The sequence below is a fragment of the Malus domestica genome, chromosome 14, assembly GCF_042453785.1.
Source record: "Malus domestica chromosome 14, GDT2T_hap1".
Classification (NCBI taxonomy): Eukaryota; Viridiplantae; Streptophyta; class Magnoliopsida; order Rosales; family Rosaceae; genus Malus; species Malus domestica.
Window position 1 is genome coordinate 2,191,494 of NC_091674.1, and position 14,510 is coordinate 2,206,003.

Consider the following 14,510-nt stretch of genomic DNA (forward strand, 5'->3'; position numbering starts at 1 on the left):
GCCGACGAGTTGGCATGCCCCGCATTCACCGAAGGACGTAGTTAGCTTATAGATTACTTGGCCTGCGCGCCACGTAGGCTTGGTAGTTTCTAGGGTCAACAGTATGATGCTTATAGATTGTTGCATCACAATGCAGTTGCTTCTCAGGGATTGAATTTTGAAAGTTGGATTTGAGAACTGTTGTGTGAAACCAGGATTGTTGTTTGGTACATTTGGATGTGGAGGTATACGAACCGATAGTAATGAAAATTCTTGCACGTTCACCGTGTTTAAATTTCATTTACCACAGAATTTCTTTGTTCTTTTATTGATACAAATGATAGTGGAGAGGGGGAAATCAAACTAGGACTTCAAGTGAAGAGGCGAAAACTTTTAGCTAACTGAACTACAAATTTCTCGCACCGAAAAATTACATTGAAGTACATTATCGATACAAGATGCAATAACGAAAAGTGCTCCTCCGTAGTTATGGGACCAACAAACTTAGAATACAACTCAATCGAACAAAGTTCCCCTTGAATCCGACTTTCTAACTCACCCTTTTTGGATCAAATTTTCTTCTCATCGTTCTAATCTGCTTAGGACTCAATCCAAATGCCTTCTCCAAGAGCTCACTGTTTATCCGCGACCCGAAAATGGCAGAGGGAATCTTTTGATTTCCTGGGTTTTGGCTATTGAAGCTACCAAATATTGTAGCAGGATTCTTGCCAACATTCATCTGGAAGTGCACTAGACCCCTAGGGAACACCATGACCTCCCCTTGCTCAATAACCCTAGCAAAAACCCTATTGGCTGAATCAACAAACCCTGAATAAACACTCCCTTCCACTACGTGGGATATCTCTGTGGCTCTAGGGTGGAAGTGTGGTGGATTGATTCCACCAACTTTGAGGTCAGATCGTATGAATGACATCCCCAGCGTGTTGATCCCCGGGAAGACCGTTGGGTTCACCGAGATGGCTGCGATGCCCATGTCGGTGAAGTTCCCGGCCACCTTCATTCCAGAGAAGATGAAGTCATCAGTGGTGGCCTCGGACGCGTTCTTGCATGGGAGGATGTTGTGAAGAGGTGTTCTCAGGGCACCGAATTTCGGGTTTGGTATGCAGAAGTCTTGAACCGGATCAGGATCGGAAGCCAATGTTATGGCGCATTGGAGGGCAAAAATAACAAGCAAAATTGTGATACTAGAAGACATTTTCTTGGCCATTCAATCGGATTAGAACAATATATACACCCACATACATGTGTGTGCATATATATATATATAGGTGTGTGCATGTGAATTGTAAGCTCCTTTAATGATGAGAGTATATTTAATTAACCTCATCAGCAGGATATAAGGCGGGTCTTATGGACGTGGGATACAATTTACAACACAATAATCTAATTTGGCCCCTACTGATTGGTCCCTACATTATAATTCCAAAGCAATGAGAACATATTTCAATTGGATCATCCTGTGAAGAATAAGATGTGGACGACAACATTATGATGGATGATTACTTTTCTTTGATGTTCTGCGCGTGACACGAGATCCTCGCCTATATTTTGTATATTTGATGATTACATGTGGCCAAAGCAAAATGAATGCATTTGGTAGAGCTAGGTATGATCCAGAAGGTAATTTTCTTGAGTTATTTATTGCTTTTGTGTGTGGATTCTCTGTAGTCTCTATCATTGATTAACACATTTTCATAAATTCAACTTTCCTTAACTTTGTTGTCGTAAACTTAACATGTGTCAATCAATGATAGATGTCATACAAAGACTACACACAAAATAAATGAAGAAGATTTGAGCTTAGTTTTCTTTGCTTGGGAATGAAGGGAAGTTGACTCCTATTTGAATGATGAGTAATTACACGCATTGGTGATGTGATAATTTAAAGCGTACAAAGACAAGAAAGAATTTTGGATGTTTTCCTTCCCACTAGATAAAAGGTTTTATTAGGGTTTAAAGTCAATAGATGGCATCATGTGCCAAAACATTAAGTAACTGTTCACAAGGGTTACTATTCCACCACCTACAACAAGAATATATGGTTAGTTGTTTACAAACCTCGCAACACTACGAGATTAAAATCTTAAATTATCAAATTATATATATATATATATATATATTAGTTATCCAATGATATAATTATATTAAAAGAGTAAGGAAATAAATTTCTTATTCATGAAAGATGTTGAACATTGGCTCAACATTCTTGCGGTAAGCCTCTTGTTTCATAGCAAATATTTTTTCTTTTCCTCGATAGGTTGTGTGATTGGTTGGACTATAGTGGTCCAATTTGAGATAGATACCATCTGCAAGATAGTATATCTCGCTGTGTTCTTTTCCGTTAATATGAAATAGAACCCTTGGAGCAAATCCCTCTAGTATATCATTAAATAACTGTGAAAAGTAATCCCTCTAGTACATCACTAAATAACGGTGAAGAGTAAAGTACATTGATATAGTTATGCAAATCTAGCATTCCAAAGTTAGTATGTCATATCCAAGTATCGATGTAGATTTGATAAAGTTATGTATGAATCATAAGGTAACTTTTTTGAGTTTAAATCTTTTGCATTCATTTTATGTGCTGCCGCTCTGCGATCTATATCATAGATTAACGCATGTTCATCAATTTAACCATCTTTAACTCTATTGTCATAAACTTAACACATATTAATCAATAATAAACATCACACACAAAATAAATATAGAAGATTTGGGAAAAAGGATCCTCGCTGGATCCTTTTCCTGGGGATCCCGGGAATTTCGTGATCGTGATCGTTCATTGTACATCGTGTGGTCAGTTTTCATTGGGTACTATTTATATTTAATTTTAAATTTTAAATTTCAAATAATTTCTGACCATACGATGTATGATGAACAATTACAATTATAAAATCCCCAGGAAAAGGATCCTCCGAAGATTTGAATCCAATTTTCCTTGCTTCAGTGATGGGAAGTTGACTACTATTTGGGTGATGAGTAATTACACGCATTGGTGATGTGATAATTAAAAGTGTGCAAAGACGAGTAAGAATTTGGATGTTTTCTTTCCCACAAGATAGATAGCAGATTTTCTTAGGGCTTAAATTCACTAGATAGCATCATGTGCCAGAATATTTAAGTAACTGCTTCGCTATTCCACCACCTACAACACTATAATATGGTTAAAACCATTCTATTATCATACTTGGTATACTAGACTATTTTTTCAACATATTAGGTATTGACTGTATAATATAATAATCTTATCAAATTGTGTGTGTGTGTATAAAATAGTTATAGAACAATATATTTACCAAGGGAGAGGAAATAAATTGGTTGTGAACTCTCTATTTTCGAGATTCAAACCTAAGACCTCTCAATTACTGTTAAGAGAAATATTATTATATCATAGTACTAAGTCACATAAAATTGAATATATTTAAAATAATTAAATGTCATACATCTAAAATGAATTTGTAACAATACACAAGAAAATCATTTGATCCATTTGTTTTCTTTCTTTTTTATTCAAATCTTTGCATGCATGAATAGTAATCATTTAAACCAAAGGAAAATTCAGATTAAATACCAATTTTAATAAACACTTTGAAAAAAAATAATACTAAAGCTACCAATCTCTTTCCATTTTATTTGGATTAAGCTACAAATTATGGACAGATACACTTATAAGAGCTGGGGTTTCAAAACCCTATTTACAAATGCCAACAAAGACCCAAGAAACAAATAAGCCTCAATTGAATCGTTTGAGGTGCTCTGGTCCAGCCCATACTCGTGCATCAGACCCTTCTTATGCTTCAAAGAGTGTCCTTTAGTCCAACTTTTCATTTAACCACATCAAGCTTGCCACTCTGAGCTCTCACAAACTTGAAGTGACGAAAATCATAAGCTATTTTTCTCAGATTTCATAGCAAGGAAGGAGCATCATCAAAAGTCTTTATATTTTTAGTGACTGTCATCTGCCATGCACTCCAACCTTCTGGTATATTTGCCAACGACCTAATGGCCCCCAGGTTTTACTCTTCACTAAGTTTAATTTTTCTTCAATAATTCAGACTACTCAATAGTACGAGAAATGAAAGGTCAGAAATGAGTTGAGAAAATATTATTTTTACTTACTTGGCGATCTAATGGATCTAAAGCAGACTACTCCAGATTATCGAAGACTTACCCAACTTAAGTCTGTGACCAATCTTCTTCATATCTTTTATCCCTTGTTTCATGGTCTCAAGAGGTTGGATTAGAGTATGTGAGGGATTCATCCGATATAAATTTGTATGCTTATTGGTATTGATTAATTGAATTGTTGGTTGGATTAGTTATTATGCATACTATAGTATAGTCTACTCTAGTATTAAGAGTCTAAGATATTTTTTTTTTCCATTTTACAGTTACATAATGGAATGATACTATAAGAAACAATGCTTAAATCCTCCTTCAAACATTTCGGGTAGTCCTCCTTCAAATATTCCAAGAAGTCCTCATTCGAATATTCCGAGTAGGTCACAACAAAGTGAGGCCACTGAATTTGATGAAATATTAGTTCGCCCCTCCCCCGAGAAATCTTGGCTTCACCACTGCTTGGCATCCATCCGTTTGAGTTATGATTTGTGCCCGCGACATATGGGTCAACCAGAACTTTGCTGAGACAACATTCCATTGTGGCCAGCCTTCTATATAGATGCGCTCTGGTAAATATCACCATATCCATGATCTTTCCCATCATCCCAACCTACCCAACCATCGCTATTGGATCCCGTTCCTTTAGAAGTCGCTTGCTTCCTTGTGTCTTTTTGGTTTCAAGAAATGAAGAAAATTAGAGTTTCATCGTAAAGCTAATCGACGTATTTAACTTCATATTCTCACACACCTCTTCACGTATGACATTTTTTCAAGGTTAAATACGTGGACAATACGAGTTGGGTGACGTGTGGAACATGTGGCCTTTAAGTTTCACACATGAGCTAACCTGCTCTAATACCATAAAAAAGTGAAGTTAAAGTTCCACCATCAGAGTAACTCAACTTATTTATAAGTACATGCAAAGTCATTTATTAATATGAGATTCTTTTCCAACAAAAAGAATGAACAAACAATGAGAACAAGCTCGAACTGATCTAATTCTTAGATTTCAACCATATTGGAATTACAATACCATCTATGCCACAAATGAGCCTGAGAATATAAATTTCAAATCCAGCGTGTCAAATCATACACCAGACCATGGAAATATTAAATCTCTCACATTTGTCAATTCATTTTAGATTTGATTGAATGCCCTAACTCCAACAAATACAACAATTTGCTTGATTACCACTTATAATATTCATAACCAAAATGATTATGCAATAGAAGTAGGGGTGGAATTTTTTCCCGAAAATTCCGAACCCGTCCTGAAATTTGACCGAAAAATGCCCGAACCAAATTTCCAGAAAAATTCAGTACCCGAAATCGAACCGGTCCTGAAAGTTTCGGTTTGGGATTCGGCCACAGCTTTGAAAGCGTTCGGTAACCTGAACCAAACCGAATATTATATATATATATATATTTATTTTTTTATTTTTTAATTTTTAATTAGAAATTACATGAACCGTTGGATTTGTTAAGATCTAATCCAACCGTCTATTGAGTTATGTCATTTGTTAGGTCTCTCAGACTCTCTCTCAGTCGCTCTTGCTCACTCTCTCAGTCTCTCTCAGTCTCACTCACACTCAGACACTCTCACAGTCTCACTCACAATCCCGCCACTCGTGCTCCTGTTGCTCCGCTCCTCCGTCGAATCCACGCCTCTCCTCGTCCTCCATCGACTCACGCCACTCCTCCATCGACTCATGCAGACGCAGAATGGAAGACTTGAATCCGATACCAATCGAGTCCCAAAATCCAGGTAAGGGTTTCTGATTTTCATTGGGGTTTTGTTCTTTAGTGTTTAAGGTCAAATTTCATGTTGATTAACTTGATTTCTGAGTATTTTGTTGAATGTGTGAGGGTTTGAGGATTGTGGGTTTCGAATTAAGGTGGGTAAGTGCAGGACCTGCATGCAGGATATGGTTCTATGTGTTTTGTCATAGTATCTTCTCTCCAAATGTTTTGCAATGGAAAATGTATAAGATATGGTTCTATGTTAATTGCAGGAGCATTCTCACCAATATTCAAATGACTTGAGGAAGATCTGAAACATAAATTTTGTAGAAGGAAGAAGACCACAGTAGAGCTTTCCCGAAGTGACCCGAAAATCTCGAAACACTTTCGGGAATCCCGAATTTCGGGAAATGAATAATTTCGGGATATAAAATTCCATCCCGAAATGTTTTGATTTAGGATTCGAGTTAAGGGTTTTGGTTCGGGATCCTACCCCGAACCAGCCCTAAATAGAAGTCCATTTGTCAAAAAGTAGAGAACCAGCAACGCGGTGACATTCACCCTATTTTTTACATTGTACAATTCTCTTTGTTTTCGTGTGTCAGATTAAATGAATTAACAAATTTAAAAAATGTAAAATAAAAAGAAATGTGTGAATAAAATTATCTAAAACATAAAGACACATTCTGTTATTTTTTAGCAGAAACAGAACACGTGTTGCAACATCAACAAAGACCTTCCTCCATCAGCCACCTAGCTAACAGGTGTCAAGGGGTTCCAAGCATTGTCTAATTTAGGACTGGGGCATGAATTTTTTATAGAAAAAAAAGCAGCGGAGATTGATGGGACTTGTACGCCAGAAAGGTGGCCCCACGCTTCGCCGGAAAGATAGAGGTGTGGTCATGGAATTGCTCGATCGACGATCTCTCCTCCTCAAAGACCCTCCTGTATAAGACTGCACAGCCACCCTTAGCCAGCTAGCTCTCTCTATACCTAATAACCAAAACATAAATATAAAATAATACAATATAAATATAAAATAAATCCCTACCCCCATAAACTTGGTGCTGTTTTAGCTGTGCTGATATCATATATACTAAATTCTTGAAGTAGATCTGTCCACGAGTAAAATTAAACAGTGTCCTGGAGTATTGGGTTTCTAGCATTTTCGAGTTCTTACCCTTCATTCGTCAGCTTCCTACTCAATATTTACATTCAGTCAGGTACTTTTCTTTTAATGGGTTTTAGGGTTTCAGCTTAGTTAGTTTTCTTATGCGCAGTCTGCATGTTTTGTTGGCTACAACAGTGTGGTTTCTCTTATGCACTTAAGTTCGAACTTCTTTTTCGGTAGTTTAGGTGAGTTTAACTGGATATGTTTTTTAAATTTCTTCTTCTTTGATCTGTTTTTGTATGCGTTTGTTGATTTTTATGTGTTTGTTCTGGGATCTGAGACTTCTTGAAGATGAATATACTGTCTTATTAGTTGGTTAAGTAGGGTTTAGTTAGTTAATTAATTTTCACGCAAACTGCTTTTTAGTTTATTGTTATTAAGTGGCTTAATTTTTCTGGCTTTTTTATATTCTGTGTGGTCACTTTTTTGGTGTTTAATAATTGGAAGAGAGAATTGACCACTCTAAAATGAAGCGCAATACCATTAAAAGAAGAAAATTTCTCTTTTACTTTTGCCGTCTACCCCGCCTCCTACATTCTATTCATGTTTCCTATTTTGGAAATGTATGATTTAATTGCATTAGACATATCTTGTCATTATTTTTTTAATATGGACCACCATGTAAATACCTCCAATTGCTCACTAATCCCATTCTTAAATTGAGCAAAACACCAATTAATCCTTGGTTGAATTCGGTTGGTGTTGCCAAACATAGTCCTTAAAATTTGATCATAGAGGCCACAGAGATTCGTTATTTTTCAAATTACAAGCTATATTGGTTAGATAGATTTGAATATGGAAGCTCTCTGAGTGCTGTGTGGGGTAAATGTTCTTAATCGTGGATAGAACCTCTCAAGTGTCGTGTAAGGTAAATGTTCTTAATCATGTGAGTGTGAAAGGTTCGGTGCGGATTAAATGTTCTTAATCACGTAAGCTGAAAACAACGTGAGCGGAAAGTGCGTTGCACATAGTTTTGTTGTTATCGCATGAATGAAATGTGTCATGTAGTTTCTGTACGAACCAATTAAATTTATTCTGAGTACTGTGCTTTGTTGATATGAATTTAAATCAATGTTTTCTTCTGTGTTTCTCTTAGCGAAAAAGGGACATTTTAACTGGATTTATTTATTGAAAGAACCAATTAATTTCACACAGTCGTCTATACTTCACTAGACTCTGCAACACCAACAACTACTGCATAAACTTAACCTCATGTGCTTCAGTTTGATCAGGTTCGTTACAATTTAGAAACCCAACATTTAATCAAGTGTAGATCGCACAAACATGGGTGTTTTGGAGTCGGAAATCAACTCTCATGGAGAGGTGGATTCGCCCTTGTTATCGGACCAACAAGCGAAGAACCACTTATTCTCCTCATTAGGAAGACAATCATCAATCTACTCGCTCACTCTTGATGAGTTTCAGCACACACTCTGCGAGAGCGGCAAGAATTTCGGGTTGATGAATATGGATGAGTTCCTAACCAGCATTTGGACCGCCGAAGAAAACCAAGCCATTAATTCCAATCTCACCAACACTACTACTACTAACATCAACAACAACATGAACAACATTGAGGTGCACATGCCTTTAGCCGAGGCCTCAGCAGAAAAGAGCATTGCGACGCAGCCCAGCTTGCCGCGTCAAGGCTCGCTTACGCTGCCTGAGCCACTGTGTAGGAAAACAGTGGATGAAGTTTGGTCTGAGATAAACAGAGGGCAGCAGGCAAAGCAGCAGAACAATCACAACAGTAGCATCGATGGTGGTGTTCAGAGTTCTGAGTTTGCCCCTCGCCAGCCTACTTTTGGGGAGATGACATTGGAGGATTTTTTGGTTAAAGCAGGGGTAGTTCGGGAACAGGATTCAATGGCGGCCACGGTGGTCCCTCCTCAGCCTCACCAGCAGCAGCGGTATGGGATGTACCAGAACGGCAACCATGCTGTGGGACCCAGTTTTGTTAATAGGCCTGTGATGGGAATGGGGGCTGCTGCCGCAGCAGGTGCTAGTACTAGCACTGCCGCCGGTATTCCTAATTACCAAACTATACCGCAAAGTGGGGCTGCGGTTGTGGGAGAGTCCTCTGCGTATGCTGCGAATGGTAAGAGGAATGGGGCGTACCCGGGCGTGCCGCCTCCACAGTCGGTTTGTTTTGGCGGGAGAGTGGAGAATGGTGGTGGTGGATATGCAGCAGGGCAGACAATTGGGATGGCGGCTCCGGGGAGTCCGGTGTCTTCAGATGGGATGGGTACTAGTCAGGTTGAAAACTCTGCGGGTAGATTTGGTTTGGACATGGGTTTAGATGGACTAAGAGGAAGGAAACGGGGTTTAGATGGACCGGTCGAAAAAGTGGTGGAGAGGAGGCAGAGAAGGATGATTAAGAACAGAGAGTCTGCAGCAAGGTCTAGAGCTCGAAAACAGGTACATTATTTCATCCTTTTCAGACAATTCAGTTCTTACTATTGAATTGTTTGTTCTAAATAATTACTGGTTATGATAATTCAGCTGCCTCGAACGATCGAATTTGAAATATCTTTTTGTGAAGTTATTTTAGCAAGATATACATTATTATTTACTATACTTGTTGATCATCAATAGTTTAGTCATATGGTAGCAAAATGTTCCCTTTTTTTGGTTGTACGATGAATAAATCACCCCCGTTGTTATAGATGGATTGATCAGCAGCTTGAATTTGTTTATTAAACTTTTTCAACGTTGTCGGTTTATACTGCGAGGCTGCCAGGAAATGATCTTCACCAAGCTCTTAATAGAGTAGTCCAGGTAGCTAGTATGAATGTGACTTGCGGAGCTGAATGATGAATATCTAATTCAAGATTAAACAGTTCAGTAGCTGCTAGGCCTAGGCAAGCAGTTGAACTGGTCCTTTTGGAATCTTGAATCATGTAAAATTAGGTGGACACCTTTAGTGAAAGTAATTTTTGATTTTTGTGGAATCTCTCATCACATTTTCTTGAAGGATCATACCAGTAGTTTATATTTGAGCGATATATGCTACTTTTACAGGCATACACAGTTGAATTGGAAGCAGAACTGAACCACTTACGAGAAGAGAACTCACACCTTAAACAGGCGCTGGTAATGACACGAAAAACATTTCAATGTGTTGAAAGCTTTCTGACTCCTTTTGTTTCTTGTGGTGATATTGCTTGTAATTATTGCACTTGCTGATCGAGTTAACATGAACAGGCAGAGCTCGAGAGGAAGCGAAAGCAACAGGTAATTCTTGATTTAACAATGTATGAGTAACAAAAATGAATGCTTTTCAGTGTTACGGGTGATCTTGATTCATCGTCTGTCCAACAAGACAACATGCGAGACTGTCGGAAACCATTTTTCGTATTTGTTGTGTCTGCAACTGCAAGTAAATTCCTGTGTTCTGCCATAAAATTATAATTGATCACGTTACGTATCCTTAACTGAAATATTTTTTTTCAGTATTTCGAGGAAATGAAGATGAGAGTTCAGAACAGGGCCCAGAAAGTGAAGGAGAAGCTAAGGGTGTTGAGGAGGAGTAATAGTTGTGTTTTATAATGTGCAATCTGAGATATGGTAAATGAACGCATAGCTCATGTTTTTAGTTCGTCTTTGTACCTTTCTTTCATTTTCCCGAATATGTTACTTTTGAGTAGCTTCCTATACTTATAAAAGAACTTCCATGTTCGTCATTGAGGACTCGACAGAACTGAAGCCCTCGCCGAGGGAAGTCGAAACTGTGCAAGCTCAGCTCAATGCTGAAACGGCTACAAGGTGAAGCAAGAGTGCTACACTGCAAGATAAGATGATGCCACTATGAGAATAAATGTGAATGATTCCTGTACTAGGCATGATTATATACGTTTGTTGTAGTTTTTGTATATTTCAACTTAGCAGCTTTTGCATTGTGAGCTTTCTAGAATAAGTGCGTTTATTAGCATAAACGAAAATTCTTCAGCAATGTCATTATGCATGCCATCGATGGAAATTTACATGTATCAACGGCTAGTAGTTATTGACTTGGTTACAAAAGTACTTCTCAAGGCTTCTTGTATGAGTTAATCGCTTGACAACGCTGACTCGGCTGTCCATACAAAATTCTTCTTCTCAAAACTCAGTCCTATGAGTTAATTGGTTGATTCATTGGGAAGTATTTTTAAATGGTCTTAGGAACTAATCAAATGCATCAACGAATAGCAGTCATTGTTTTTGAAGCTAAAATATGCGAGAAAAGGATTCTCACTAAACCCTTTTCACAGTTAAACAGTTGGTTTAAAATTTTGGCGTGAACCAACAAATTATTTTGTATATGGTTGGCAATGGACCAATAATAGTAAAACTAAGTATCCAATTTATGTGTTTAATGAACCTGAACTTTATGATGGACCTCTTCTATAGGCAAGGTGGTTTAGCGAACCTATCCATGTGGTTTATAGTGTCAATGAACATGTGTGGTCTTTGCTTCTACAGCTTATTTTAAGGATCAGGATTCCCTAGCTATCGGTTTTCACGATATTGTTGCTATAATTGCTTTTCTGGGGAACATGTGTGGCATTTGCGTTTGCAGCTTATTCTAGAAATTTTTCAGGATTCCCTAGATATCGGTTTTCATAATTTTGTTGCTATAGTTGCTTTTCTGGGGTTTGGTTTTCTCCTTCATTAATGTAATAAACGTAAGAGGATGATCCCCTTTATCAAAAAAAAAAAAAAAAAAGGTGTGGAAGAGTCGTAGGGCGTTCATGTAAGTTTATAATGTGAATGAACCTTTGCACGTGGGTTATAATTTATAATATTGTTGAAGGACCTCTAGGGTTGGTTAAGTGTATTTGATTAATTGGCTGTAAAATTTTGTGCAATTTTGCCAACAACTCGCTCAAGGGAAACACTTGCAGCATCCCCAGAAAAAACCTCTACACGTGCCCACCCAAAACTGATGATTTTGAATTGCGTTTGGTCTCATAGGGCTAAAAAGTGATTCAGAATAGATTTGATCGGGACTTAATTTATGAATTTTGTTGAATTTTTCTTTTCTTTCGGGCTAATTATGTTCTGTAGGTAAGTTGGGCTACTCCTCATATTGCCAATTAGTTTTATAATAAGACCTCAACTTTCTTCACTCCGTGGTCAACTAAATGAAAAATGGAACAATACTTCAACTCGTTGATATCTTAGCAAATCGTACTAAAGTCAATGTTTAGCTAGATGGAAGCTACCGAGAAGTACGCACTTGGGTGATGTTCAATTGCCAAGAGATCTCTCAGAAAACACTCAATATGGATATTGACTTTGAACATATTCCATACATCACCTTATTAATTAGTGAAACTTTTCTTCCTGAAGCCAAAACCCTGATCCCTTATTACATAAACGTCCCATATGCACAGGTAAATCCAACTTTTCAGACACCATTATTAAACTTTTCTCAGTCATGTTTGGGAGGCATGGTAGCTACTGCTGCTGCATATGCCTGTGCTGCATCACCTACTTCTTTATCTTCCTAGCCTTCATCATATTCTGGTTGATCTTCCTTCCCCAAGAACCCAAGTTCGTCATCACCGATGCCTCTCTCACACAATTCAATTTCACCAGCACCAACAACACTCTCAACTACAACCTTACCCTCAACATCAACATCAGAAACCCTAACAAAAAGGTAGGTATAGACTATCGACGCATCCTAGTCATTGCCAACTACAGGAAAAAGAGGTTTGCTTTGGTGAGATTGAATTCGACACCATTTTACCAAGGCCACAAGAACACGACAATTGTGCATGCAGATCTTCAAGGGCAGCAATTGATGAGGTTTGGGGAAAGTGATCTTTCCAAGTTTAATTCGGAGACTGCTACCAGGGTGTACAGCATTGATGTGAAGATTGCTCTTCGGATAGGAATCAGGTTCGGAAAGATGAAGACGGGTTATTTCAAGATTCCACGGAAGAGTGACTGCAAGTTGAAGGTTCCTTTGAGTACTTCAATTAATGGAACAGTTTCGAATGATTTCAAGACTACTGATTGTATGAGTTTTTATATCTTTGGAGACCCTAATGCCGGGTAAATTTCTTCAAAATGAATAAATGTATAAAATTCGAGTATGAATAAGTTAGTATGAATATGTTTTCTACTTCTTTGTCAATTATACATGTTGATGTCCGAAATAATATTAAAATTATGAATACAATCACACTAGAGACGCGGGTTTACGTGTTCTAAAGAGAAACAAATCTTCTTCTGTAAGATTATATTTCATTGACTGAATAAACAATTACATGGATGTACATTTATATAGCCTTTGGCTCTTTACATTTATACCCTTAGCTTCCTTAACTAAACTTGTACAATCCTAACTAACCACAACTAATAACAAAACTAACTACATTTAGTTTTTCCAAACTATTTATCATTAACAGAAATGGATGATGTATCATCTGTCCTAATATGTTCAACTCAATCACACCAACAGTAGTAAACCATAGAACATAATTATCCAGGCTTTTGTTGAAAATACATGTTCGCGAGCTAGCTATTACATGAATTTGATGTCGAATGAAATTTAAAGAACAATTAGAATTAGTAATTCATGAGAAGTTTAAGGCTTGAGATTTTATGTAATTATATAGACCGCAGTCAAAACTAAGATAAGGTGCCAACCTCAGATCTTACTATTTCGAATTGTCATTGACTAAAACAGGAAGACTTATCACAAAATTACACATATTATAGATGTCTTTACTAACTATGCAGAGTTACACCTTTATATACCATTACAATTTCCGAACGATCGACCAGCACCTGTAACCCTACACCCTCTCTTCTTACACCTGGAAGGCCTTAACAATAATCTCGCACCCTTGTTTCGCATTATTCGAAAAATCTCCTTCTCCCCCCCCCCCCCCTCTCTATATCTCTACCAACCATGCTAAAAAAATGTGGCTGCTGTTTCTGCATCATTGTTGTAGCACTCGGTTCCCTCAGCTTAACGGCTTGTTTCGCGGTTCGTCAATTCAGCCCTTCTAAACCGATAATTTACCAGGTCACCGATGCTTCTCTGACGCAATTCAACCTGACGGCAACCAACAACACCATCCTATACAATCTGTCCCTCAACATGACTGTTCAAAACCGTAACAAATGGAATGACTTCCACTATGAACATTTTGAAGCCGTTCCTAGTTATAAGAACCAGGATTTGAGTAAAAGTATTTTGGAACCATTCGGGGTAGCGCACAGGGATACGTACGATTTGAATCCATTGTTCAAGGGACTACGTCCGGTGACGGCTCTTACGAATGAGGAGGCTTCAAATTTTAGGAATAGTACAGTTTTTGATATCACGTTGAAGATCTATTTTAAGTATTGGACCAAAATTGCTGTGTACAAGGATGAGAAGGAGCTCCAGATGGCTTGCTATTTGAAGGTTCCATTGAGTTCTACCGGGAAACTAGCTGAAAATTTTCAGAGCACCAAATGTGATAAGGCCGACCACTAA

General features: G+C 37.8%; 4 protein-coding genes across 4 annotated transcripts; 3 read left to right on the top strand and 1 right to left on the bottom strand.

The window, feature by feature from the left end:
• Nucleotides 1-240: 240 nt before the first annotated feature.
• On the bottom strand, nt 241-1,298 carry LOC103427535 (germin-like protein subfamily 3 member 2). The gene has a single exon (XM_008365593.4). The coding sequence runs from the start codon at nt 1,205-1,207 to the stop codon at nt 530-532; it is 678 nt and encodes a 225-aa protein (XP_008363815.3). The 5' UTR covers nt 1,208-1,298; the 3' UTR covers nt 241-529.
• A 5,402-nt stretch (nt 1,299-6,700) lies between these two features.
• On the top strand, nt 6,701-11,059 carry LOC103449453 (protein ABSCISIC ACID-INSENSITIVE 5). Its single transcript, XM_070812475.1, has 6 exons — nt 6,701-7,085; nt 8,257-9,451; nt 10,055-10,126; nt 10,238-10,267; nt 10,487-10,600; nt 10,732-11,059. The coding sequence occupies exons 2-5, from the start codon at nt 8,318-8,320 to the stop codon at nt 10,580-10,582; spliced, it is 1,332 nt and encodes a 443-aa protein (XP_070668576.1). The 5' UTR covers nt 6,701-7,085; nt 8,257-8,317; the 3' UTR covers nt 10,583-10,600; nt 10,732-11,059.
• A 1,218-nt stretch (nt 11,060-12,277) lies between these two features.
• Nucleotides 12,278-13,311, top strand: LOC139191416 (NDR1/HIN1-like protein 10). Its single transcript, XM_070812271.1, has one exon. The coding sequence runs from the start codon at nt 12,453-12,455 to the stop codon at nt 13,077-13,079; it is 627 nt and encodes a 208-aa protein (XP_070668372.1). The 5' UTR covers nt 12,278-12,452; the 3' UTR covers nt 13,080-13,311.
• Nucleotides 13,312-13,937: 626 nt separating this feature from the next.
• On the top strand, nt 13,938-14,510 carry LOC103442699 (NDR1/HIN1-like protein 3). Its single transcript, XM_029093053.2, has one exon. It carries the CDS (start codon nt 13,938-13,940, stop codon nt 14,508-14,510), a length of 573 nt encoding a protein of 190 aa, XP_028948886.2.